Source organism: Notamacropus eugenii, chromosome 1 (genome assembly GCF_028372415.1).
Source record: "Notamacropus eugenii isolate mMacEug1 chromosome 1, mMacEug1.pri_v2, whole genome shotgun sequence".
In the NCBI taxonomy this organism is placed as follows: Eukaryota; Metazoa; Chordata; class Mammalia; order Diprotodontia; family Macropodidae; genus Notamacropus; species Notamacropus eugenii.
Genome location: NC_092872.1, coordinates 613046506 through 613073212, shown reverse-complemented (window position 1 = coordinate 613073212; position 26707 = coordinate 613046506). Strand labels below are relative to the sequence as shown.

General features: G+C 42.0%; 1 protein-coding gene across 2 annotated transcripts in view; it reads right to left on the bottom strand.

Moving 5' to 3' along the window:
• Positions 1-26707, bottom strand: part of GFRA2 (GDNF family receptor alpha 2) — a 97328-nt gene that overhangs the window by 40063 nt on the left and 30558 nt on the right. For both annotated transcript variants that reach the window (XM_072634956.1, XM_072634957.1), the window contains exon 4: positions 22520-22874. In XM_072634956.1, coding sequence (XP_072491057.1) covers positions 22520-22874 — 355 coding nt within the window. The remainder of the gene's footprint in view (positions 1-22519; positions 22875-26707) is intronic.

Sequence of the window (26707 nt, the reverse complement as noted above, 5' to 3'; positions counted from 1 at the left end):
AAGGTTTAGTGACAGCAAAATTATGATCTCCATCTCTTTGTCTGATGGCATATCACAATAACACCCTTTATTCAACCTCCCTTTTTTAATCATAATTCCAGCTGTTTCTCAGATAAGCTTACTTAACCCTGGGAGCAGAAAACTACCCAGATTCTTTTTCAACCACTTTGAAAATGCAGGGGTGGGCTGAACCTAGTTCTGATTGGTTGGCCACCTGTTGAATTTTCAGTGTCACCTTGGAAATCAATAAATGCTATAAATTAGAGCTTGATTTATTATTTTATTGATTGTTTCAACTTTAAAAAGGAGTAAATGTTAGTAACTCCTGTTAAACTTAAAACTGTGTGGAGCATACTTTTTTGAGAGGTGGGGGAGAATAAGTTGTTAAACATTTACCAGCACATCCCCTTCGATAACTATAGTGTAAGCCAAGTGAATACAGCAAAATTCTAATGGTAACCAAACCAAACTTTTACTGAATTTAATATATTAACAATGGAATGAGTTTCATATTTTGTGTCTTACTAACTCTCTTCCTCCTCTTAGAACTGAATCTATTATTTTTTGGAGACAAACAAGTTAAGTGACTTGCCCAGGGTCACAGAGACAGTAAGTGTCTGAGGCCTGATTTGAATTCAGATATTCCTGACTCTAGGGACTAACTGCCCCACAAATCTATTGTTCAGTAGAAGTTCTTGTCAATCAATCAACAAGTTTTACTGTGTGCAAGACACAGAGCTAAGTGCTGGCAATATGAAGAAAAATCAAAAACAGCCCCTACCCTCTAGGAGCTGACATGGTAACTGAAGAGATAGCATGTACATAAATAAGCATATACAAGGTCTATACACAGTAAATAAGATAGCCTTAGTAAGAAAAATATAGACAGCTAGACTTGCAAAAGGTGGCACTGAAGGGAACCAGAGATTCTAAGAGATGGAGGTGAGGAGGGAAAGGACTCTGGGCAAAGGGCCAGGATGTAAAGAGTTATATTTGATCCAAGAGGCAATAGGGAGCCACTGGAGCTTATTGGGACACATGCATTTTATAAGCACTTCCTGGAGTACACTGGCAACTGAGTTAAATTTCTTGCCATAACTACAGCTTCTCTTTCATACCTCAACTAGTTTTCCCTACTCAGGCATTTTTAAGGATTGAAAACCATTCTTCAAAAATAAAGACTATTTTATAATTTAATCAACAAGATAGCCAAGTGGAGTGGATTCAAGATCCGCCTCTCACAGATACTAACCATGTGACCCTGACTGAATTACTTAACCTATCAGTGCCTCCCAAGCAACTCCCTTTCTACAGTGCAGAGCAAATTCTAATCTGCCTTGAAAGGATAAGTGTCCCCATTGGGAAATCTAATAGAGTAGGCAAGCTAAGGTCTGGACACCTTACCTGGCCCTCTGCCTTTTTTCACGCTGCTTTGAGCCAAGAAGTGTTTTCACTTTGTTTGGCTAGTGAGTCTTGCCATTGAAATCACAGTTTTGGGTTTGGAAAACAACAGATGAGGAGAATGATTAAACACCCTTTGTTCTCAACATTGGTGAAAAAACTGCTGCCCACACTTATTTAAAGACTCAAGGGAAACTATCAAACTTGAATTTCGTATTTTCAAATTATGCTTTAAAAAGAAAAATAAATTTAAATTTCACTGCTTCAGATATTAATCTGAGGCCAGATTTGAACTCAGAGGGCTTTCTGACCCTAGGCCCAGTATTCTTTCACTACGCCACCTATGTACTATGCAATTCAGTGACACTGGCCTTCTATCATGCATGACAAGCCATCTCACAATTCCATACCTTTTCAACGCTGTCTGTTGCCATCCTCTCTTGCCTTCATATCCTGGTTTCTTAGGTTTCTTTCAAAACTCAGTTCAAACCTACCTTCCATAAGAGGCCTTTCTGGATCTCTGCCTCTTCTACAATCCCTTGCTGCTAATGCCTTCCCTTTGAGGTTACCTCCTATTTGCACTGTCTACATCTTGTATGTAGTTGTTTGGATATGTTAGAATGTGAGATCCCTGAGAGTAGGATCCTATTTTTGCCTTTTTTTGTATAACCAGAGCTTAGCTGACACATACTAAGTACTTAATAAATGCTCATTGGCCAACTCCACTCCACTACCTTTCCTCATCTAATCTAATCCCCATCATTTTACAAAGGCTGAAATGGAAATCCAGAGAGAGAAGCATCCTGGCCAAGGTCACATGAGTAGAGCAGCCATGCCAGGAGTCTTGGTCTTTTGCTTCTTAGTATACTGTTCCTTGAGGGTATGAACTGTCTTTTGTTGCTATTTGTCCTCCAGTGCTTAGGCTGACACACAGTAGGCACTTAATAAATGTTTATTGACCAACTGACTTGACTATTCCTTCCCCTATATGATACTGACTTTCTTTAGAGCAAACAACAAAGCCTTCCAAGCAGTCAAATTAGATGTCACAAAATCCAGGCACTAAAGCTTTTACACATCACTCATACCCTGTGGCCCTTATTCAAAGCTTCCTGACTCTTGTTTTATAAACTGTTTCAACAAGCCTGATTATCTGGTTTCCCTCTAAAAGATGAGAAGCAATAAATATAGGGACAGACCTATTAAAAAACCTGACAAGAAAGAGACAGAAATATTATTCAAAGCAGACACCAGAACTTTTTTTTTTTAAGGCAATCTAGGGCCATTTAGCACAAGGACAAACAATTCTACACACTTCAATAGCCTTTGAGGATGTGGCTGTATTACAACATGAGTACATTGCCTGGTACGTGTAACAATGAACCTGAGTCATCAAGACAAGCTTAAATTATGTTCAGCATTGTCTCCTTAAGAAGGCAGGGAAGTGTGTAATATGTTTTATAAAGATTTTCACTTAAAACAGTTATTTTTTTTAACATGAGTGCATAAAATGATAAGATTTGGTTTTCTGGAAAATTTGCTTCTATGAAACAGCTCATTCCTAATGGCACTGAATTAACAATACTAACGATAATAACAGTATTTACATAGTACTTAATAGATTGAAAAGTACTTTACATGGCTTAACTTCTTTAATCCTAACAGCCACGTAGTGTTTCCACTGTTATACCAGTTTTAGATAAGGATACTGAGACTGATTAGGCAATTTGCCCACCTTGTAAGGAGGATTCAAACTCAGGTCTTCCAGATTCCAAGGTCAGCACTCTACCACCTGGTGTTGTTCAGTTGTGTCAGACTCTTTGTGATCCCATGGACCACAGGATTTTCTTGGCAAGAATGCTGGAGTGGTTTGCCATTTCCTTCTCCAGTGGATTAAAGCAAGCAGAGGTTAAGTGACTTGCCCAAGGTTACACAGCTAGTAAACGTCAGAGGGCAAATTTGAACTCAGATCTTCTACACTCCAGACCCAGCAATCTATCTACTGACTCATCTAGCTGCACCTACTGTATCACCCAGCTACCTCTAAATGAGCCATAATAATGGAATCATTGCCATGTTCACATAGGGTACAAACAGATTATGCTCCTGAAAAATTCAGCCCTGTGGTTTGTAACATGTTTTGGCCCTTGAGGCAGGACCTTGGACATAACCAAGAAGAGAATTCCTAGGACCCCCTGAGAATTTATTAGACTGTAAATTCCCTAAGAGCAGGGACTCTTTTGTGTCTTTTTATATCACCAGCCATTAGCACAGTGCCTGGCCCTTAGGAGGTGCTGAACATTGGTTAAGTTAATGTTTGTTAATTAATTAATTAATGTTTATTGATTGACTGATTAAAATTATCAAATAATCCATTCTCCTCCCAAGAGAGGAAGGGGCAAAAGCTCTTGTCCTATCTGCCCTTGCACAGAATTCAGAGGATAGGAAAGCATATTGGCAGGATCCAACAGTGATCAGAAGCAAACCTCCCCTATGGCAATCAGTTCCAATCTTATCAAACCTTTCAACCCCTCCTCCACCGCTTTTGTTCACACCACACTCCCCACCTGGAATGTTCCCAAAGGTGGTGGAAAATATTTAACAACCAGCTCTTAGAGGGTGGTATGCAGGACACACTTTTATGTTTAGTCTGCATTATTAACATTTTCCTGATCACTTTCTTAAGTCAACACCCAGTAGAACGATAAATCAAGCTCAGATTACGGAACCATACAATTTGAGATGAAGCCCTTTAGGGCTATCCCTCGCCCTTCCCCCAGGAGCCCATAGTAATAGGTTAGGAATCACTGAATTAGATAATATCTTTGCCCATTTTCAAGCAATAAAGGGTGGCTCTGAAAATTTAACAATCACCTCTCAAGAACCAGTTTGAACTGACTCCAGTACACCCCTGAATGTCTTTACTCCTCTTTCCCATCTTTTCCCTCTGAGATGAAGTATGGTATGGTCAGAAGAAAGCTGATCTGGGAATCGAGCTGACCTGGATCTGAATTTTGCATCTCATACGGATTCACTGGGTGACCATGGACAAGCCACATAACATCCCCAAGCTTCAATTTCTTCTTCGGTAAAATGATAACCTGTCCTACCCTGCCTCCCAGGGTTGTGAGGTACAGATCAGCAAATATATATAAAGTACTCTGCAGGTTTTTAAAGCAGATTAGAGAGGTCAGGCATTACTGTTGACCATCTGACAACCTTCAAGGCTTAAGTCAAAACTTGCCTCCTCCAAGAAGCCTTCCTTGACTTCCCTAACTCTTCCCTCACCTAAATTATAGCTCTCACTATCTGTACCACCTCCTGAGGTTTATCCTTTCCTTGTATTCTTTGTTAGCTTTTCATTTTTGTCTGTACTGTCTCCCTAACTGGACTCTGCTCCTTAGGTCAGGGACCATCTGAATCCTGTTTGTATGCCCTGAGTCTCCAACACACTGAGAACATGTGATGGGTAGTCAATACACACATGGCTATTGATTCATTCGTTGATTCATTGATTGATGTGGTTGTTTGGCTCCAAAAGGCCCCAAAGGCTGGTGGAGAGCACTCCAGGTTGATTGCAATGAAGACTTATTGGAAAGGAGAGAAGTCACATGCTTTATAGTTTATACTCTTTGCCTAGGAATATATGTATACATATATGTGTATGAATGTATGTATGTACATATATGTGTAGAGAGAGAGAGACAGAGAGAAAGAGAAAGAGGAGGGGAGAAATGGAGTGAAGGGAGGAGGAAAGAAGAGAGAAGAGAGGGAAGGGGAAAGAAGAGGGAGAGGAGGGGTGAGGAGAGAAAGGAGGGGAAAGGAAAAAAGAGGAAAGGGGAAGGGAGAAGAGAGGAGAGGGGAGGAGAAGGGGAGGGGAAGGGGAAGGGAGAGAGACAGACAGACACAGAGAGACAGAGACAGAGACAGAGAAGGATCTCTTCTATCTGCCATAAAGCCAGATATTCTAGATCACAAGACTACAGAGTAGCACATAAAAAGCCCCCCCCCCCTGCCCCCCACATTACTTCTACTCCCTGGGCCTCAATTTTCTCATTTGCATAATGGAAAAAAAGTGTAGAACTACATCATTAGTTGCCATTCTTTCTAAATGAGATCTCCTTTTAGAAAAAAAAATGTCATAAACTCCTATGATAGTAATTGTGCTTTTAGAGGCAACTAGGTAGCATAGTAGATAGACAGAGAATTGAGGTGGAACCTGAATTCAAATCTTGTCTCAGCTACTTACTAGCTAAATCACTTCATCTGTTTGTCTCAGTTTTGTCTCATCTGTAGAATGGGGACAATGAAAGCACCTACCTTCCAGGATCGTTAAGGGGATAGAAGTACTTTGCAAATCTTAAAACAACGTATAAATGCTAGCTAGCCTTAGTAATAGTATCCACTCATTAAGGAACTACTTAATTTGATAGGGAGTTCTTAAAGGCCCTCCCTCACCTTTTCCCCAGGAGCCCACAGGGCATAGGTTGGGAATCAATGAATTAGATAATCTCTAAAGTCCCTTCTGGCTCTAAAATTCTATGATGTCATCCTGGAAGACCCTGGGGAAAGGAAAGGGGGAGAGAAAGTGATGGCTCATTTTGATGGGCCTCTCCCCTCTTAACCACCTGGTGGTTTATCCCAGGCAAAGCCAGGCCCTGGCTGAGCTGGGGACCGCTGGAAGCCCTGCACTAGTTAAAATACATCTATCTGCAGCATTCAGAAAATAGCTATCTACAGTATTGCTTTCAGCTATAATGGAAAACTGATGGCTTTTATCTCCCCAAGTTTATGACTATTGATGGGATGGAAGCTGGAGTTTGATGACCATTTAATAGCCGACCCTGCACAGTTAGAGGAGCAGGAGAAAGCAATGAAAGCACCGAGATGATTGTCTGGCAGAGAATTCTCCGCTGACGTCCAGGAAGCAAAACAACCTCCCTCCTCGGGCTTGGACAGAAAAAAAAATCAAAGTCATCATCATTTTTGTTTTTCCCCTCCTTTCTGTCACTGACCTCTAGGAGGCTGATGTAAGGATGAGGGAGAGAATGCCTACCTAATCCTTTATGGATAGAGAAGAGGCAAGAGGAGGCAGAAGGAAAAGGAGCCCAAGTCAATAACCCAAACAGACACACACCTCTTTCCCCTCCTTACCCTAGCCCAGCCCCAGGATTCTGAGCTGCCAGGGGATCAGACTCCCTTAGGTACCAACATTTTTTGGTGACAAGGTAAGGCTGGGTTCTACTAACCATGGGAGAATTCTGATAATAAAGAACCCAGAGAGCTTGCAAAAAGAGGGTGGTAAAAGGAGAACAGGGAGTTTTGTGCTTCTCTAGTTTGGGGTCCTATCCTGGGTCCTTCTATACTGTCCCAAGAACCACTAGGACCTACTAGCCCTGAACACTGCAGTCAAAAGTCTCTGCAGTTATGGATCCTACAAGTCATTGAGGACTTCCTCTTTCTGACACCTTTCTCTCTTCCTTCCTGTGGTCCAAGTCCACCCTAAACTGATGTCCTAAACCAAAACCCTTCATTTTTTCAGTTACCTTCTGAGAACCCTCTGAAAATTTCTGTAATAAGCTGGCATCAGAAGGTATAATCGTAGGTACCATGAACCTTTACCATATCAGGTCAGCGTAAAGCAACGGAAAGAACATCAAGCCAGGATGAAGAACACCTAGGTGTGAGCTCCTTCCCTGCTTCCTTTACACCTCAGAGTATCCACAATTGACTAGAAAAGGAAGAAACTGCTTCCTTCCTTCTGAAGATATTCATCAAGCAAGAGACTGGAGGTGCAGAGACAGGACTGAGCAGGCATTCTCTCCTCAACCCTTCCATCAACCTCCTCAACACAAAGGAAAGGGAGAAACATACACGATGATGAGTACACTAAGAAGGCAGCATGGAACCATACCAAGAATAAGAACTGGATATTCTGAGAACTTAGGCAAAAATGGAACCTGGGTTCACCAAACCAGCTCCACTCATTAAAAGTAGCCAAACACCATTCCCAAGGAATAGAGGGCAGGTAGAGCTTAAGTACCATAACATAGCAGGGCTCTTTAATGGCCACCACTTTTTATTGGGCATCCTCACTCTAGGAATCTTTTCAGAGCTTCCAAGCCCACAATTTGACCTAAAGTGCTCTCTCCAAGGTTACTAATGACCTCTTGACTGCTAAATCTGATGGTCTTTCTTCAGTCCTCACACTCTTTTTGCCTTCTCTGAGGTTTTTGATACTGTTAATTATCCTCTCCTTCCTTGATTTCTGTACCATTGTTCTCTCCTGGGTCTCTTTCTATGTGTCTGTCCCCTTTGTTGGATCACCATCCATCTCTTCCACTCTTTGCCCATGCTCCCCAGGATTCCATGCTGGGTTCTCTTCTCTCTCCTGGAGATCTCATCAATTCCTGTAAGTTCAACTGCCACCTCTGTGGTGTAGATGGCTCCAAAATCTATATACCTAGCCCCAATCAAATTTAAATGATGCAACATCATTTGCCTGCTGAATGAATCTTCTCATGGATGTCCTATATGTATTTCAAATTCAACACATTAAAAATAATTATCTTCCTTCTTAAAATTATCCCCTTCCAAATTTCTCAACTTCTGATAAGAGCACTACTATCCTCCCAGTCACCCAGGTTTGTAGCCTCAAAATCATCCTAAATTTTCCCCCCAATGTCCAATTGGTTGTCAGGTCTTCACAATCTTTCATTCCCTCCAAACTGGACTTCATCTTGATATGCCATCGCCCATCTTCATGCATTATATAAACAGACTCTCCTTTCCTGTAATGAACCTCCTCAGCACCACCACCTCTCCTCCTTCAAGCTTCAATTCAGGTGCTAACTTCTATATAAAGCCTTTCTGATCACACACACACACACACACACACACACACACACACACACACAGAGCCAATTTCACCTTCCTGAAATTACTTTGTATTATCTTATCTCTGTGTATGTTGTAGCAAGTCATAAAGCTTCTTGGGGAAAGGGAGTGTTAAGTTCTTGTATTTGTAACCCTAGAACCTTGGACAGTTCCTCTACAATTACATTCATATGTGTTGAATTCAATTAAGTCCTATCTCCACCACATCTCTTACATACATCTCTTTTTCTCCAATCATAAAGCTAACACCCCAGTTCAGGCCAGCACCTCTAATCAGCAGGATGACTGCAATATCCTGCTAACTGTTCTCCCTCCTTCCAGTCTCTTTCCTCCTTGAGCCCAACCTCCATTCGTCACCAAAATAATCTTCCTAAAACACAAATCTGACCATGCCATTCTTCAGCTCAGAAGTCTTCAGTAGCTCAGGATCTCCACAAACTGACTGGTGCTTTCCCACCTGTATTTCATACTACTCCCTTTCATGAACTCTCCTCTCCAGTCAAAATGAACCACTATCTGGTTCTTGAATTCATCATCCCATCTCTCACCTCCCTCCATTCACACAAGCCATTTGGTAACTTGGTTCCATAGTTGCCATGCATGCAAGGCCCACCCTGTATATCTCCACTTGTCTGAATACTTTTCTTCCTTCAAGTTTCAACCTTTTCTTAGCCTTCAAGTTGTCAGTATTCTCTTCTTTTTCTTATTTTGTATATGGCACATCCTCCGGGTCAGACGTAAGCTCCTTGAGGGCAGGGACTATTTTTTCAATTCACTTTACCACACATTTATAAGTGCCTATTATGTGCCAGGAATTCTTCTAGATGCTGGGTTTACAAGGATTAAAATGAAATTCCCTGCCTCATGGAGCTTACATTCTATTGGGGCTGGATTATTCCAACCATCTACTGCCTTCACTCCTATCACCCAGTGGGTAAGTGAAACTGTAGAAAATCACAAAGCTGTGCTGATGGGGTCTACTCCAAATGTGTGTTACATCATCTCACTTAGGTCCTCACTGTGGCAAGGCAATCCTTTTACATCTCCCTCATTGACTCATTAGCCCACCCACCACAACTGTTCTAAATCTTCTCATCTCTCCTCCAACTTTCCTTTGCTCCCCACTCCCCACCCTGACTCTCTCAGCTGAGAGCCTTGCCTTATATATCACTGAAAAAGCTAGCCTGGTATCATATGGGTTAACCCACACTATCTACTCGGTATTCTCCCCTCTTAGCCCAATTATTAAATGATAAAGATTCACATCTTCTCCAACTGCTTCTTCCCATTAGTGAGGAAAAGTTGGAGCCTTGGTTACCCCCTGCTGCCTCAGCCCCCCAAGTCTTATTTGCTTACTGGTTGCCACTCAGAAGCCATTGCTAGCAGATTTCTTGAGGAATTTCAAATCAGCCCACCTGGAACCAGGGGAAGATTGCTGTTGTTCAGTCATTTCAATCACATCTGACTCTTTCTGACCTCACTTGGGGTTTTCTTGGCAAAGATACTGGAGTAGTTTGCCATTTCCTTCTGCAGCTCATTTACAGATGAAAAAACTGAGGCCAACAGGGTTAAGTGATTTGCCCAAGGTCAGACAGCTAGTGTCTGAGGTCATATTTGAACTCAGGTCCTCCTGACTATTCAGGACACCACCTAGCTGCCCAAGAGGAAGATTAGCATGTATCACTCAATGATCCTTGCTTAATATAGTTAAAGCTCCCCAGGAAAAACAAAATACTTAAGAAATGGAATGAAGGGACTCAGAAACGGGACAGTGCAAGAGCTAAATACCCTAAAACCACATTTTTTTATTGGTTTTTAGGGATTGTACCTTAGCATGGGTAGGGAGAGAATATATCCTAGCTAGTCTTCTCTGACAGGCCTCATGGTCTCTCCTTGGAGCACTCTCACTGATAATGTTGTAATTCTAAATTCATATTTTAATCGTTGTCCAATACTTATCCCTCTCCTGTGTTTTCTTTTTATTTTCCTTGGGGTCTTGGAAAATTGCTCAAGAGTATGTGATATGTGCAATCACTCTATTATTACCCCCAAGCTGTTTTTTTTTCCACAAGATGATACAAGGGCCATATTCTCTCTAAAAACCATGCTTAATGCTTTCATTCTTAAGAGAGTGACCCAAATCAACAAACAGATATCACACCCAAACAAACGCAATTAACAGTAAAGGGCATTTACATAGACTTTACAATTTACTAAATGCTTTACTCACTTTATCTTTATCCAGCAACTTTGTGAAGCCAGTAGAGCAAGAATCATTATTCCCACTATACAGATTAAGAAAAAACTACTGCAGAAAGGTTAAGAGATTTGCCCTAAAACACACTGCTAATATGTGATTCAGCATTTGAACCTAGGTTTTTCTATTCCAGATCTAATAATCTATTCACTATACGGTAATCTCAAATTCAACATGTCCAAAATGGAACTCATTAACTTTCCCCACCCCCACCCCTGAAATCCACCTACCTCCCCTCCTTCCATCCAGCTGTTCACAACTTCAGTCATCCTCCACTCTTACCTCTCCAGATCTCATCAATTGCTAAGTTTTGTTGATTCTACCTCTGTAACTTCACTTGTGTCTCTCCCTTCTCTCTATTGTTACTACAACCATCCTTATTCAGGCCCTTATCACCTCTTACCTGAATTGTTGCAATAGCTTCACAGTTGGACTCCCTGCCTCAAATCTCTCTTTTCTCTAATCTATCTACCACACAGTTGCCAAACTGGTCATCAGAAAGCCCATGTCAGATGATAACATTCACCTACTTGGGAATCTCCAGTGCTTCCCTATTTTCTCTAGGAAGTGATACAAACTCCTTGTTGGCCTTTAAAGTCCTTCACAATCTGATTCCAACCTGTCTTTCCAGGCTGATTTCATCATACTCCCCCTTCATGCGTTGAACAGTTTAGCCAAATAGGCTGTCTTGTTACTCCTGTTCTCTGGACAGCTCCATAGCTTTGGATTGTCCCCTATGCCTCAAACAGAGTGCCTCCTCACATCTAGCCCTGGTAAGCCCAGCTCCCTTCAAGGCTCAGTTCCAATGGAATCTGCTATACAAGCCTTTTCAGATCCTCCTCTCCTGCCCCATCTTCAGTCATTAGTGGTATCTCCCACTCAAAATTATTTTGTTTACCTTTTTTATTTACTTATCTTGGTATGTATTGTTTTCTTCCTCCAACAAAATATAAACTCCTTGAGGAAAAATACTATGCTGTTTTATCCTTTGTAAGCCCAGTTCACAGGCTGGATTTGGATTTGGATTTGCATACAACACCCCCAACTTCTCAGCCCCTGCACTTGAATTCACAGGTTGTATCCTCTGGGAAGATCACTGACCCAGGGTCAAGGTACTCTGTGGGTCTGTACTCCTAATGCTCTAATTCAAAGGCCCCCCCAGATATGTTTACCTTTCAATCACCAGTCAGACAGAGGACACAATTAGCCCAAAGCAAAGACATTTACTGAAATGGCAAAGAAAGAAAAGAAACGACAAATATCTCCTCGGAAATGCAGTTTCCCTCAAATATGCCTTCTATCAGTAGGATTAAGGGACACAAATAGAAGTCATGAGCAGAAGGACACACACTTGGGAAGCATGAGTGTATTCCAGGAGGATACAGAGACAGAGCAGGAGCTTAGTGGAAGTTTGTTGTACAGACAACCTCCTAGCAAAAACAAAAATTAAAAAATGCCCTAGACTGTTTGCCCTACCATCCACCAAAGAAACTCTGTTCCTTCTCCCTATCCTCCCATCCTTCCCTTTCAGTGTCTCTTGAATCAGGGGCACAAGAGTCTTCTCTTCAGGTCATGTGGCTTCAGTATCTCTTGCCTTCCATCCATCTGGGATGTGAGTTGTTCTCCAAGCCCTGGACAAGGGGCCTCAACTGATTTAAGGCACACTGTGGTCTAGGAGGCTTCCAGTTAGAAGTAACAAAATAGAGTTGGTAGCGTTGCAGGCTTAGAATAGGAGACCTGCAGTTTTATTCCAAGCTCCAACAGGTATTAGCTACGATTATGGGTAAATCCCTTCTGAACCTTGGTTTCCTCATTTGTGAAATGGGAATATTTATACTACCTGCCCCATAGGATTGTCATGGTGATCAAATGAGATGTGCATGTAAAGGACTTTAGGGCCACTAAGGGTTATATAAATATAAATATTCTGTGTCTGTGGGGCTTCTGATGGCCCATGGATGTAAAGGTGAAAGGTAAAACAGGAAGTAAAGGTGAAAAAGTGAGGACAGAATTAGAACGTTCCAGGTCACTCACTGTTCCAGAAATGAGGAGCTAAGGGGAGTCTACATGGGTTTTTCTCCTCTCCCACCTCCCACCCCATGCTCTGCCCCAAGATTCTGCCTGGAGAATCATAGATTGTGGCACATAGAGTCCAAGCAACTTGTTCTCCAGGGCCACACAGCTTATTAGTATCTGAAGTGGGATTTAAACCCAGGTCTTCCTGACTCCAAGGTTGTACAACTTCATCTGTCATACACAGTACACACTTCTCTTCCAGGCAGGGGGGCATCTTCAGGGTCTCATTAGTATCCTAAGCTCATCCCTTCCACAGTGTCTTCATGAATGTTGTTCCATCTGTTTGGAATGACTTCCTCTCTCTCAGTCCCAAAATCACCCACCCTTCACAGCCTATCTCAACTCTCACCCCCCTCATTGAAGCCTCTCTTAGCCACCCTGGAGCTCAATGATCTCCCCCTTCTCTGAACTCCCCAACATACTTAGAGTCTGTACCATATAATTTAGCACTTAATCATCAAAGTATCCAGCAGGATGTCCACTTCTGGAAGCCGACCTACAATGGCCAAGCTATCCTGTAAAAAGAGAAGAGGCACCCTCAGAGTAGTGCCCAGCAGAGTATAAGTCAAACACAGGATTCCTAAGACCTTCTCTCAGTCACATAGCAGCCCTGATTCCACTGCTGGGGACACAAAGCCCTGCACTCACCTCCCTCTTGTCCTACAAAGGGACTTGAGGCTAACCCTGGGTTGGAGTCCTATTTATATTCATCTGTGGTGGCTGACATTTTTTTAAAAAATAGCATGCCAGGAAGTGGTGTTTGGGTCAGCACTGAGTTGTTCATAAATCTTGCACCTTTGGCCCACCGAGAAAAATGTCATTTATTTCCAAAGGCCTATCCTAAATGGGATCTCAAGAAGCACTATTTATGGAAAATGCACCACCCTCCAGGGCCCATCACTATATATGAATATAAGCTCCTTAAAGGAAGGGACTGTTTTCAATTCGATTTTCAATTTGTATACCCAATATCTATCTAAAACAGTGCCTTACACACAGCAAGCATTTAATAATCATTCGCTGGATTGAGGTGAAATGTAAACAAAGATCATTTTTTAAGAGGCATTGCACTGATAGAACCAGAAGTTGGCAAAGCTTGTGGGGCAGAAGGAGGGCACTCTGGGGTTCCTAGTCATATTCTAAATCTAAAAGGTTCCCTGAATTTCTGAGATTTCAGATTGAAAACCCTTTCAAGGAAAATGAGTCTTTTGGTATTTCCTAGGATCCACCACTGATTTAACGAAAATCTGGAAGCCCAGCATCACATGGACGTATGACTCAGCTAAATTTTATAGGGGGAACCAAACCTTAGAACTAGTTAGAATTAGAGGTAACCAACCACCTCAAATCCTTACCCCTTCTCCTCACATTCCACTTGTAGTCAGTAAGCATGAAAGCTCAGTAGTGAGATGGGTAAGACATTGCATTTAATTCAATAAATATTCACTAAAAACCTACTGTGTGTAAGGCACTGTGCTAGATGGGGAGAGAGGGGGAAGAGGAGTGGGAGTGTAGGCCAATATACAACAAATCCACAAATAAGCAAATATGAGTATAAATAAAAGTATATCCAATGTAAGACAAAATAATTTCCAGTGGTGATACTGATCACCAGGAAGGATATGGAAAGGCCTCACGCAGACTGTTGGACCCAAACTCTGCTTTCTGGTTTGGACTTCCCATCCCACCCCCAAGCTCCACCGAAGAACTGTCGATGTGTATTCAGAGGCTTCATCGGATGCCTTGATTTTTAGAAGAGGCTTAGACACTTTATCGTTAGTGACATTTAATAAGATGGCATGGCAGAGTCCACTAAATATCACCCCAGTGATGTATTAGACCTGTCAAAGGTGTTCCTCTCAGCAAATCAATGAACCAGCTCTGATTTGGGGCCGGTCCCCGTGAGCTCTGGCAGAGCCTCCTTCCCAAGATTCCATGTCAAAGCTTTAAATGATACCAGGACAAGGACAGGTGGGCTCCGTTTTGAAGGGGAGATAGGACATGGCAGTCCTAAGAAACTAAGAAATGAGTAGCTAAGGCACAAGGCGTATATTGGGAAGATATCCAATAATGGAAGCTTCACTTCCAAAAGGCCAGATCTGAGAGGTATGTTTGTTATTCATCAGTACTGACTTCAGCTCATCCAAAGGAGAAAGGATCATCCACGTCCACTCAGCCTCCACCATCACTATCACCATCACAGTTCTCAGCTTCTACCTTGTGAATCAACAAGGTTTTCCACCTAAAAAGTTCTCCATGGAGGAATTATATTGCTTAACTGATAAGCAAAGATGGAAAGGGAAAAGAGGTATTCATGCCTCCACAGTATGAGAATTGAGGGGTCTAGGAAAACAAGTGGTTAACTGTGGAAACTGAATGAACCACACTGACACCATCTTGTGACTCAGTTCTGGAGCTAGCTTGGTTTCCCTTCTATATCCTTTCTATTCATTTATGGTTCTAGTCCATTCAGTCAATGAGTCACACTTAAGGACCTAGAGGGCCACATGTGACCTTGAGACTGTAGGTCCAACTTCTATCCTATGAGAAAATGTTATTCAGTTGTGGGAATTGAAAGAAAACTTGTTTGCATTGTTTTAACCTAGCCCTGTGGGGCTGGGAAGCTGGACCATTTCTATTGCTTAGAGACTCTTAACTAAAGACCTAGATTATGCTGATCAGAAACTCAGTCAGATCCAAAGGCTGATTCTAGGAGTTTTCTCACAACTGTACATCTCAAGCAGCCCCTATGTCTTTATCTGAAAACTGGCCCCACACTGAGTAGTCAGTTAAGTTAACCAAAGGAACCATGTTCCTTTGATTGTTTACAGACACCATAAGGAGTGAAACACCTCCTTTTCTGATTTCAGGGAACTGTACCTGTTCACTCTCTCCCTCCCTACTTAGAAAGTTCTTAATCTTTTGTCCAATTAGAAATCAGATTATCTACTGTTGTATTGTTTCCTTTTAATCAATTGGCTTTATTTGATTAGTTGTTTTCAATATGTAGAAGTCTATTTCTCCCTTTATTCAGGGTCCAGATCTAAGTTGAGGAGGTCTGGTCCCCCTTTGTCAGGTGATTGGGATGCGTTACTGAATAAATTGATATGCTCAGAAGATACAACCTTTGTTTCCTCAGTCATTTCCTCTTTCACCCACGAGAACAGTCCACCTGGGAACCAAAGTCAGGTACTGTGTTCTCTGGATTCACAGTTGGGGTTCATAGCACATCCTAAACTGTCAATGGGTATGCCCAGGGCTCCAGCCCATGGTAACCCACCCTGGACCTTCTTATGGAGGCTAGTGGAGGAAGGATGAATACACTTCTCAGTGTCCTGACCAGGGTGGGCTTATAGGGGGAGGGGAGAGCCAGCTTGAACCACAGCCAGCGGTAAAATTTTCAGCACAAGCATTTATACCTAAGAAACTGGCAAACACTATAAATCAAGGCTTGATTTATTATTCTGATGACTGTCTAGACTTAAGAGAGTGATGGAGAAAAAAATTTTTTTTAAGTGTGCCCTTTTTCAGAGCCAGTTGTTAAACATTTACCAGGACACTACTTCCTGAGTGTGAGAACTCCTGGAAGAAAAGAGGAAACCAAAACTTTTCCTCTTTTCTCTCAGCCCTTACCCTACGAGCATGCAGAGAGCCCTCCAAACATACCTTCCTGCCTTGCCAAATTTGGTGAATCTTATTCTTAACAAATCAGTGGGCTTACAGCAAAGCCACTCCCCCAAGAGCATTTCATGAGTGAAGGATGAAATCAACTGGTGACACCATAAAATTATAGAACTTCATATCCTAAAGCAATCAGCTTTTGTGTATAGTGATCTCCACACACACATTCTGAAACATGTTAATGTTTATTGATGGGTTGATCTATTCCAACCATCTCTTTTTAAATACAGGCAATCTGAAACCATTGGAAAAACTATTTCATCATGGTCATTTAGTGGTAGATTCAGAATTAGAACCCAGATCTCCTAACTCCCAGCCCAGTGCTACTGCCATTACATGGTTATCCAATTCTTCATGACTCCCATTTGGGGTTTTCTTGGCAAAGACACTGGAGTGTTTTTGCCATTTCCTTCTCCAGTTCATTTACAGATGAAGAAACTGAGGCAAACAGGGTTAAGTGACTTACCCAGGATCACACAGCTATTAAACCTCTGAGGCTGTATTTGAACTCAGCTCTTCCTACTCCAGACCCTTTGCTCTATCCACTGTACCACCTAGCTCTCCACCATTACATGGAAGTGCCTCTATTTGTTATTAGTCTTTTATCTCCTGCCTGCTACCCGCATCTCAACCGTGGACTTTGCTATGGCTAAATTAAATTTCAGAAGGAAAATAATTTCAAATGAATATACCATAAGAGCAATTCTTGATTTATTTATATCATGGAAGCTTTTAGGCCCCTTCTCAGAATTTTTAAATGCATAAAATAAAATATAAAATATGTCAGAAATCAATGGAAACTCATTATATTGAAATAAAGACGTAACTTTTACCATCTAAGTTGACAGAGCCCCTGAAATCTATCCACAGATCATCTGGTGGATAGGAAAGAGCTTCTTCACATGAGAAGTATAATAGATCCCAGGTTAAGAATCCTCTACAGCTTCACGTTTTTCCCAGTCCCTAGCCATCCAAGATTCCAGAAGGTAATTCCATCCCAGCTACCTGAGTGGTCATGTATGAATAACAGATAGCTTGATGGGAATAAATGGTTCTAAGATTTAAGGCTTATCTGGCCACTGCTGTAAGCAAATGAAACAGCCTGCTCATTGCCCTGGCCTTAGACCATTCCTCTTCTATGGGACAGGACCCCTTGAGACTTTAGAAAAATGTTTAAAGTATACAAATGGCAGCCCCCCTTCCATTACCCAATAGTGCATAAAAAATTTATCAGCTAAAAGTAACCCTGAACAAGCTTGGTATATCTGGTTTAGTGCCTCTACTTAGCGTCAACTCTGAGACCCTTGGTTTTCTTGACCCTTAATGTTCATCACCCATTGGTCTTTTGCACACTCCCTTCTGGTTTATCTCTACTTTTGTACTGGTTAATAGCTATTTGACTCTTTAAACTCTTTCTCTCTGGGGTCTAACACCTACTCTGGGCATAGAAACATAGATCTATATGAGAGCTGGAAGAGATCTTAGAGATCGTTAAAGTGAATCCCCTCATTTTTGAGGGAAGTGATCTGCCCAAGATTACACCATCAGCCAAACCATAACTAGGACCCCAGTATCTTTAATCTGTTGTTATTTCTATCACTTAGAACAATTATGATTCTTTCTACATGCTTTCTGATCTCACAGACTCCCATGGAGAGCCTATGCAGGTGACTCCTATATCTACATACCCAGCCTTCAACTCTCTCCTGAGCAATAGTCCCTAATCCTCAACTGCCTGCCTGCTATCTCCACCTGCATACATCATAGGAATTTCAAAGTTAGCATGTCCAAAATGGAGCCCATTATCTCTTCTCCTAAGGGTATCCTTCCTCCTAACTTCCCTATTTCTACCAAGGGCACCATATTCCTCCTTCACCCAAGTTTGTTAGCCAGGGAATCTTCCATGAGTCTTCATTCTCACTCATCCCCAATATCTAATCACATGCCAAATTGTGTTGATTCTAGACTGTGAGCTCCTGAAGAGCAGGGACTGTCCTTCACCTGCCTTTGTATTCCAAAATCCTAACACAGTGCCTGACATACAGTAAGTGCTTAATAAATGCTAAGTGACTGACTGACATTTCTCAGATCTGTCCCCATCTCTCTGCTTGCCCCACCTAGTTTAGACCTTCCCTTTTCCAATCCACCATACACTGATATTCCTAATGCACAGGTATGCCATGTCATATCTTTAGGTTTTGTGTATAAAATGGAAGCTTTTCAGAAATTAAAAGCCCATTATAATCTTGTTCCAGCCTAATTCACTAAACTGATCACTGTTCTCATGCACTCTGCACTGCAGTCAAACCAACTTCCTGCTAGTCCCTTTGCAACATTCTGTCTCCAGAACTTTGTACAGGTATGATTTTCTCCTACAGGAGTCCTTTCCTGATTCCCCTAGTTATTAATGCCTCCGCCCCACTTTTTCTCTGTGAATATGTTGTATCCCTGTAAAAGAATCTAAAGTCTTTGAGGGCCAGAATTTTCTGATTTTTTTCCTTTATATTCTCAGTGCCTAGCCCAGTACCTGGAGCGTAGTAGACACTGCATAAGTTATTATTGTTTAACCAATTGATCCAGGCTACCTATTTCATGAAAAATCATGGTACCTTCCTTTCCATGCACTTATCTCTAGGTGGATGAGTCTCCAGTTGTCTACATTTAGGCCCAATCTCTCTCCTGAGCTCCAGACCCTTATCTCCAACTACCTAATGGACTGCTCTACCTAAAAGCCCTATCTGAATCTCAAATTTAACATGTCTAAAATCAAATTCACCATCTTTACTACTGAAAAAGCTCCTTCTCCTGACTTTTGTTTGTTGGGTTGTCTTTTAATCTTGTCCAATCCTTTATGACCCCATGGACCATACTGTCTGTATGTTTTTCTTGGCAAAGATACTAATGGTTTGTCGTTTCCTCCTCTGGGGGATTAAGGGAAACAGAAGCTACGTGACTTGCCCAGTACCATACAAGTAAGTCTCTGAGGTTGGATTTGAACTCAGATCTTCCTGACTCTAGGACCAGTGCTCTCTTTACTGAACCACTAGCTATCTCCTCTCTCCTATCATTTTCTGTTAATGCAAGGGTTCCTAACTTACAGTCCACAAATTATTCTTTTTAATTGTTGAAAGTTGTATTTCCATATGATTAGTTTCCTTTGTGATCTCATGTATTTTATTTTTGCATTTAAAAACATTTTGAAAAGGGCTCCATGTCACAAAAAAATTAAAAAACACCTTTTTTAATGAAACATTTTTCCAATCATCTCAATGACTTCTCCTCATCCACCTACCCCCCATATCCAATCAATCATAAAAGCACTTCACAATCACAAAGTTAGGAGGTATCCTCAGAAGTTATCTAGTCCAAGCCCCAATAGAAATCATTAATCTCATCTATAATGTGTCCCAGAAGGCGTCACCCAGCCTCCATCATCACCCATGTAATTATCTATAAATTGTTACTTATATTGAACTGGAATCTGCTTTCCTATTAATCCTATTTCTACCCTCTAGGGTCAAACAGAATAAATTTAATCTATTTTATACATGACAACCCTTCAAAGATCTGAATGCAGAAATAATATTTTCCCTAAGTCTTTTCTTTTTCAGTCTACATTTCCCCAGTTTGTTCAACTACTCCCCATTTTAATTATTTCAAATCACTTTACCATCTTGATCATCCTCACCTTGACACATACCAGCTTGTCAAATATCCTTCCTCAAATGTGATGCCCACAAATAGACAGATATGCTGACCAGGGCAAAGCAAAACAGGGTAAGAATCTGCCTCACTCTGAACGCAATGTCCCCTTGTCTATGACCTAAGATCATGGATGCTTTTGGAATTACCATTCCATACTATTGACTCATGTTGAATTTATCATCTCTTTTACATGAAACACTATCTAACCAAAACTATCCCTTCCTACACTCATGCAGGTAATTTTTTGGACCCACATATAGGACTTTACATTTATTCCCCATTACATTTATTTTTTTAGATTTAGTACATTCTTCTATCATGTCAAAATCTTTTTCATGCCCTTTCTGTCATCCCAGCCCAATGGCTATCTCTTTCAGCTTTGTTTTACTCTCACATTTAATAAACATACCACCTATGCTTTCCTCCAAGTCATCAATGAGAATGCTGAACAAAACAAAGCTAAAAAACAGTCTTGGAGCATTCTACTAGATACTTCCCTCCACAGTTACATCCACCATTAATCACCTGTTTGGGGTGGGGGTGAAGATGAGAGTGGGGGTGGGGCAAACCATTCTTTCAGTTCAGAATCCATCAAAAGGAATTCTATCAAAATTCCTCTTTAAATATCTCAAGCATACATGTCCTTTTCACTCTCTTTACTATCTGCTACCCTCATTACTTCTCATAGAGATGATGAAATAGTCTCCTAACTGGACTTATCTCCTCTCTGGCTCCAGCTCCATCCCATCCATCCTATTTACCACTGCCAGAATAATCTTCCCAATACACAGATCTAATCATGTCACTCCTCAGTTCAAAAACATTCAGCAGTTCCCCATTGCCTACTTGGACTTCTATGGACTTTTCCATCATGCCTTCCTTCCCCAAGAATTTCATCATTGGACAATTTCATTATCCTGCAAGACAGAATCAGCCTTGATATTCATTCAAGTTTTATCACTATCTTCTGCTCCTCTAATTGGATATTCTGGCTGCAAGACTGGGACATGGGTTGTAGGGGCCCTATTTAAGGAGGAGACTGAGCACTGTTTTCTCCCCATTGTCCACCAGAGACACTGCTTTTGGACTTCTCCAACATGTTCCCACATTAAGTACCTCCCCTCTTTTCCCAACCACAATCCTGCCTTTCAGTTTCCTTCTATGATGTGTTGTCATTAGATCACAAGTTCCTTGAGGGACAGAATTTTTTTCTTTTACTTGTATTTCCATCCCCAGCAGTGGCTGACGCTCAGTAGGTTCTTAATAAATGTTTACTGACAGACTGATTACAGAAAAAAGTCCAACCTCCTCAGTCTAGTATCAAGAACCACAATCATTTGATTTTCTTATTTTTTTATTTCCCTCTACTTAGTGGTATGCCAGTAAATTTTTAGCAACCATCTCTCCAAAAAAAAAAAAACCTGTAGGTGTATGACATACTTTTAAGTTTAATCTGCATTATTAAATTTTCTTCATCACTTTCTTAAGTCTAGGCAATCTATAAACAATAAATCAAGTCCTGATGAGTAGCATTTGCCAATTTCCAAGGTATAAATGGGCACAGTGAAAATTTAACAATAAGCTCTTCTGAGCCATTTTGAGCTGGCTCCAGCATAAGTCTGCCTCATCTGTAAATTTTAACTCCAGACAGGTCTTTCTCCCTCTTCTACATCCTACCCTCTATTCCTCCACGGCAGTTTGTTAGGAGTTCTCTGCTGAACTTTCACTTTTCTTTTTCCTGGTACTATACGTGATTCAGAAGAAAGAACACTGAATTCAGAGTTCACATTCTGGATCTAAACATATGTGACCACAGACAAATCATTAACCATTTCTAGAACCTTGGTTTATTTGTAAAAATGGTGGGCAATAATCTTTCCATGATCTACCTCGAAAGGGTTATTGTGAAGAACGCTTTGGAAACCTTAAAGCCCTAGACAAATGTGAAATTATCTTCTGAGCTTTTCATGCACATCTCAGCATAAAGGAACATGGACCATGACCACTTAAAGTATTTATAGGGCTTTCAGGATCTCATTTGGCCCTGTTCACATTGGATTCAAGTGTTATTGTAGCAGGGGTTGGATCAGGGCAAGCATGACTGGGCAGCTCAGTGTATGCATCATGGAATGGTCTCTGCAAATCCATCCCCTGAACATATCATATACTCCAAGCCAAGCCCGACTACATTATAATTATGAGCACCCCAAGAAACTCTAACTTACTCTCTCTCTCTCCCCTCTCTCTTACTCTCTCTTCTTTCCCTCTCACTCTCTCTCCTCTCCTCTCTTTCTCCTGTTCCTCTCTCTCCCCCTCTTTCTTTCTCTCTCTGTCTCTCTCTCTGTGTCTCTCTCTCTCTGTCTCTCTCCCCCTCCCTCCCCCCTTCTCTGTCTGTCACACACAAGCACACACATACTCCCTGCCAATACTCTCTGGTAACAGAGGACCACTGAGCTGCCCTCACCCTCCAGGGGCAGCAGTAAGCACCAGGGGTGTTCTCACCGGCACAAGTGGTCGGTCCGGCACACATTCCGCAGGTCTAAGCAGTTGGGCTTCTCCTTGTCCTCGTAGGAGCAGCTGGGGAGGATGGTCTGCCGGCGGCGCTCAGCACAGGCCTGGTCGCGGCATGAGCAGAAGAGCATGCGGTAGGTGTACTCGCTGGGTACCCTGTCGAAGAACTGGCGCAGGGCCTTGTGGCACTTACGGCGGTTGCAGCGCTCAAAGTTGGAGATCTCGCGGTTGCAGGTGGAGATGTAGGCTGAACGCAGCCTCTTGCAGTTCTCGTTCAGGTTGCAGGCCTTGGCAGCGTCTAGGCAGTGGTTACTTTTCGCGTTCATGGCCGGATCTGCCCCTGTCCCTGAGGAGGAGGAAGGGGGTCAGAGGTCATCAGGAGTATGGAGCAAAGGCAGAAATATAAATAATAATGAACCCTCATGCCTTTTAAAACACACATATACATCATCCACTATCTCATGGTGGTGCCCACAATAGTGGGCACTAGGAGGGCAAGCCAGATGAAGAAGCTAAGCCCAGAAAGGCTAAGTAATTTCCCATCAGAGGGCTTGAGTTGGAATGCTAACTTTGACTTCTTGACCTATGTGACCTTGGGCAAATTACTTAACTTTTACAGGCCTCAGTTTCCCCATCTTGATGATTTCTAAAGTCAACTCTAAGTCAATGATCCTTATTATTTAGGCTACAACCCAGTTCTACTGCTTACTTATACTATATTTAATAATAATCACTATAATAGCTGACATTCCCTACAGACTTTCAAGGTTGCAAGCACTGCTCATGCATTATTTCATAAGCTCCTCATCACAGTTCTACAAAATTGATAATACAGGTCCCCCACTATCCTCATTTTACAGATGGAGAAACTGAAGGCCAGAGAGATGAGTGAGCTAAGATCATAGTACCAGAGACTGAGAACTGGGAAGGATCTCTCTCAGAAGTCATTCAGGCCAACTCCATCATTTTACAGATGAGAAAACTGAGACCCAAGGCAGTAAGTGATTTGCCCAGGGTCACACAACTAATAACTGTCAGAGGCTGAATGTGAGTCTCAGATCCTGTGACTCTAGGTCCAGCTCTCTGGCCGCTAGCCTACCCTGCCTCAGTCCAGGGCTCTGTTCATCACAGTACAAAGTAGATGGCCCTGGCCAGAGCAGGATAGTTATGACTGATGGGCTAATAGATGCAGAGCTGGAAGAATCTTAGAAGATATTGAGCCCAAGCCCATTTTAATAGGTGAAGAAACTGAGATCTAGAAAGGTAAAGTGATTAGCTCCAAGTCACACAAGCTACCAGTGTCACAAGCAGGATTAGAATCCCAGATCCACTGCAGCACATTGCCTAGCTTGGAGCAAGGGCATCACATAAATATGGACTGCAAGACAAAGCAAGAGAGGGAACTGAAACGTCGCTGGACAAAGAGAAGCTTCAGTCTTGTTACTACCACCCCAAACCTTATCCTAGGAGTCCACCTGACTGAGCCCAAGGAGGATGTATCACAAACACCACCACTACGCCAGCGACTGCGGATAAAAAGACAAAAATCACACTCCCAGCAACCAATGAATTCACACTCCATCCTGAAGAACAACACCACATACAAAATAAATACAGGGTAATTTGGGGTTTGAGGTGAGAGTGAACACCTGGAGGATGTCAGAAAAAGACTGATGTATGAAGTGGTATTGGAGTTACTTCTCAAAGAAAACCAGAGATTCTAATAGGTAGATGGGAGAAGGGAGATCGTCCCAAGCATGGGAGCCAGACTGCACAAAGATGGGGGATGGTAGGTGGAGTTTCATGTGGGCCGAGCAGCAAGAATGACCATTTGAATGGATCAAAGAGTGTGAGAAGGAGAGAGACTTATAATAAGGCTGGAAAGGTACTTTCGCACCAGGCTTTTTGGTGTCAGCATTTAGATTTGATCCTGGAGGCAATAGGGAGCCAGTGAAGTTTACCCAGCGGAAGAGTAACAGTCAAATCTGTGCTTTAGGAATATGAGCTTGGGCAAGTCACTCAAATTCTCTGGGCCTCAGTTTTTCATCTGCTCAGTAAAGCGTTGAACGAGATGGTACTTCTGGAATGTTTTCTCTTTCTTCTCAAGTGACATTTCTCCATTGGCAAAAAGCTTAGGTTCAAGTAGTTGCTAGATGACTTAGCTCTATTTGGTATATGCCAGGCAAAGAAAGCTAGGAAATGATTCAGAGGAACAGCTGCAAATCGACTTTACCATCTAGTGGGCATTTAATAAATATTTACTGACTAACTGACTGTGTGACTTTGAACAAATTTGTTGATGTTTGGTCATTTTTCAATTACGTGCTATTCTTTTTGATCCAATTTGGGGTTTTCTTGGCAAAAATACTGGAGGGGTTTGCAATTTCCTCCTCCAGACCATTTTACAGGTGAGGAAATTGAGGTAAGCAGGGTCATACGGATAATAAGAGTCTGAGGCCAGATTTGAACTCGTGAAGATGAGTCTTCCTGAATCTAGGCCTGGAACTCTATACACTGGGTCACCTAGCTGCCCTTGAACAAGTTACTTCCCTACTATGGACCTCAGTGTCTTCATCTAGAAAATAATGTGGCTGGACTAGGCCCCCTCTGATATCTCTCATAGCTCTGACTCTCTGATCTATGATTTCTAGGGTCCCTTTCAGATCTAAGTATAGGACCCTCTAACTGTGGTGTTCTCTGAGTCTTGGAAGCTACTGACAAGTTGAGCCTCCAAGATTAACTGAAGGTTTTGTAGTGGTACTCTCTCTCCCTTCTCCCAATTAGCATGAACAAGAATCTGACAAAGCATTTTACCATGTGATATCAGTGGACGGAATCCATCAAGCCCTTTGTACCCAGAGTTACCCCTTAGAGTCAGGAAGAGCTGGGTTCAAGTTCTGTCTCTGACAAATATTGGGTGGGCCCAGCTAACCAGCAACTAACCTCTGAGTGCCCCAAGGGAATCCTTTAAGGCCATAAGTCACAGATAGGTGGCAGACCTTGTATTCATTTCATATCTAATTTTTTTTAATAGAATATAAACTCCTTGAAGGCAGGAACTGTTTTTTCCCTTATTTTTCCCTATTGTTGAGTTATTTCAGTCATATCTGATTTTTCTTGACCCCATTTAGGGTTTTCTTGGCAAAGATACTGGAGTGGTTGGCCAGTTCCTTCTACAATTCATTTTACAGATAAGGAAACTGAGGCAAAGAGGGTTAAATGACTTACCCAGGGTCATACAGGTAGTAAGTATCTGAGGCCTGATTTAAAGTCAGGAAGATGAGTTTTCCTAACTCGAAGCCTAGAGTTCTGTCTACCTGGCACCTAGCTACTTCTTTATATTTCCAGCACCTGGTAAGTAAGCACTCAGTAATTGCTTCTTTTATTGACTGAGCTGCACTCCAAGAAAAGTTCCCCACATAAGTACATAGACCCAAAAAAAAGTCCACCTGCTAGATTGTGAGGATAAAAAGATTAAGTCCTGTCTCTTTAAGGACTTACAGGGTATTTAAGGAAACAAGACCAATCGATCAACAAGCATTTATTAAACACCTTCTAAGGAAGGGAAATGGAAGGCAATAGACATTTATTAAATACCTACCATGTGCCAAGTACTGTGTTAAGTGCTTTCACAAATATTATCTCATTTGATCCTCACCACAACCCTAGAACTAGGTACTATTATTATCTCCTTTCTACAGTTGAGGAAGCTGAGGCAAACAGAGGTTAAGTGGCTTGCCCAGGGTCACACAGCTAGTTAGTGTCTGAAGCTAGATTTTAATTCGGGTCTTCCTGACTCCAGGTCCAGAGCTCTGTTCATTCCAAGCACCCGTGCTAGGCTCTGAGGGTTTAAGTCCAAAGAATGAAACTCTCTCTATTGGCCTATCACACACAAAACATGGTAAATTATTATCAAGCACCAATTCACAGTATGTCCTAAAAGTGCTAAAGGCCATTCAGGGGGCAGCTAGGTGGTACAGTGAATAGAGCAGGGCCCTGGAGTCAGGAAGACTTGAGTTCAAATCTGATCTCAGACACTTACTAGCTGTGTGACCTGGGGCAAGTCACTTAACCCCAATTGCCTCACCTCCCCCCTCCAAAATAAAATAAAAAATAAAGGCAATTGAGAGAGTGAAGGATAGGCTATGTCCACCAACATGCCTGTCCCCGAAAAAACCC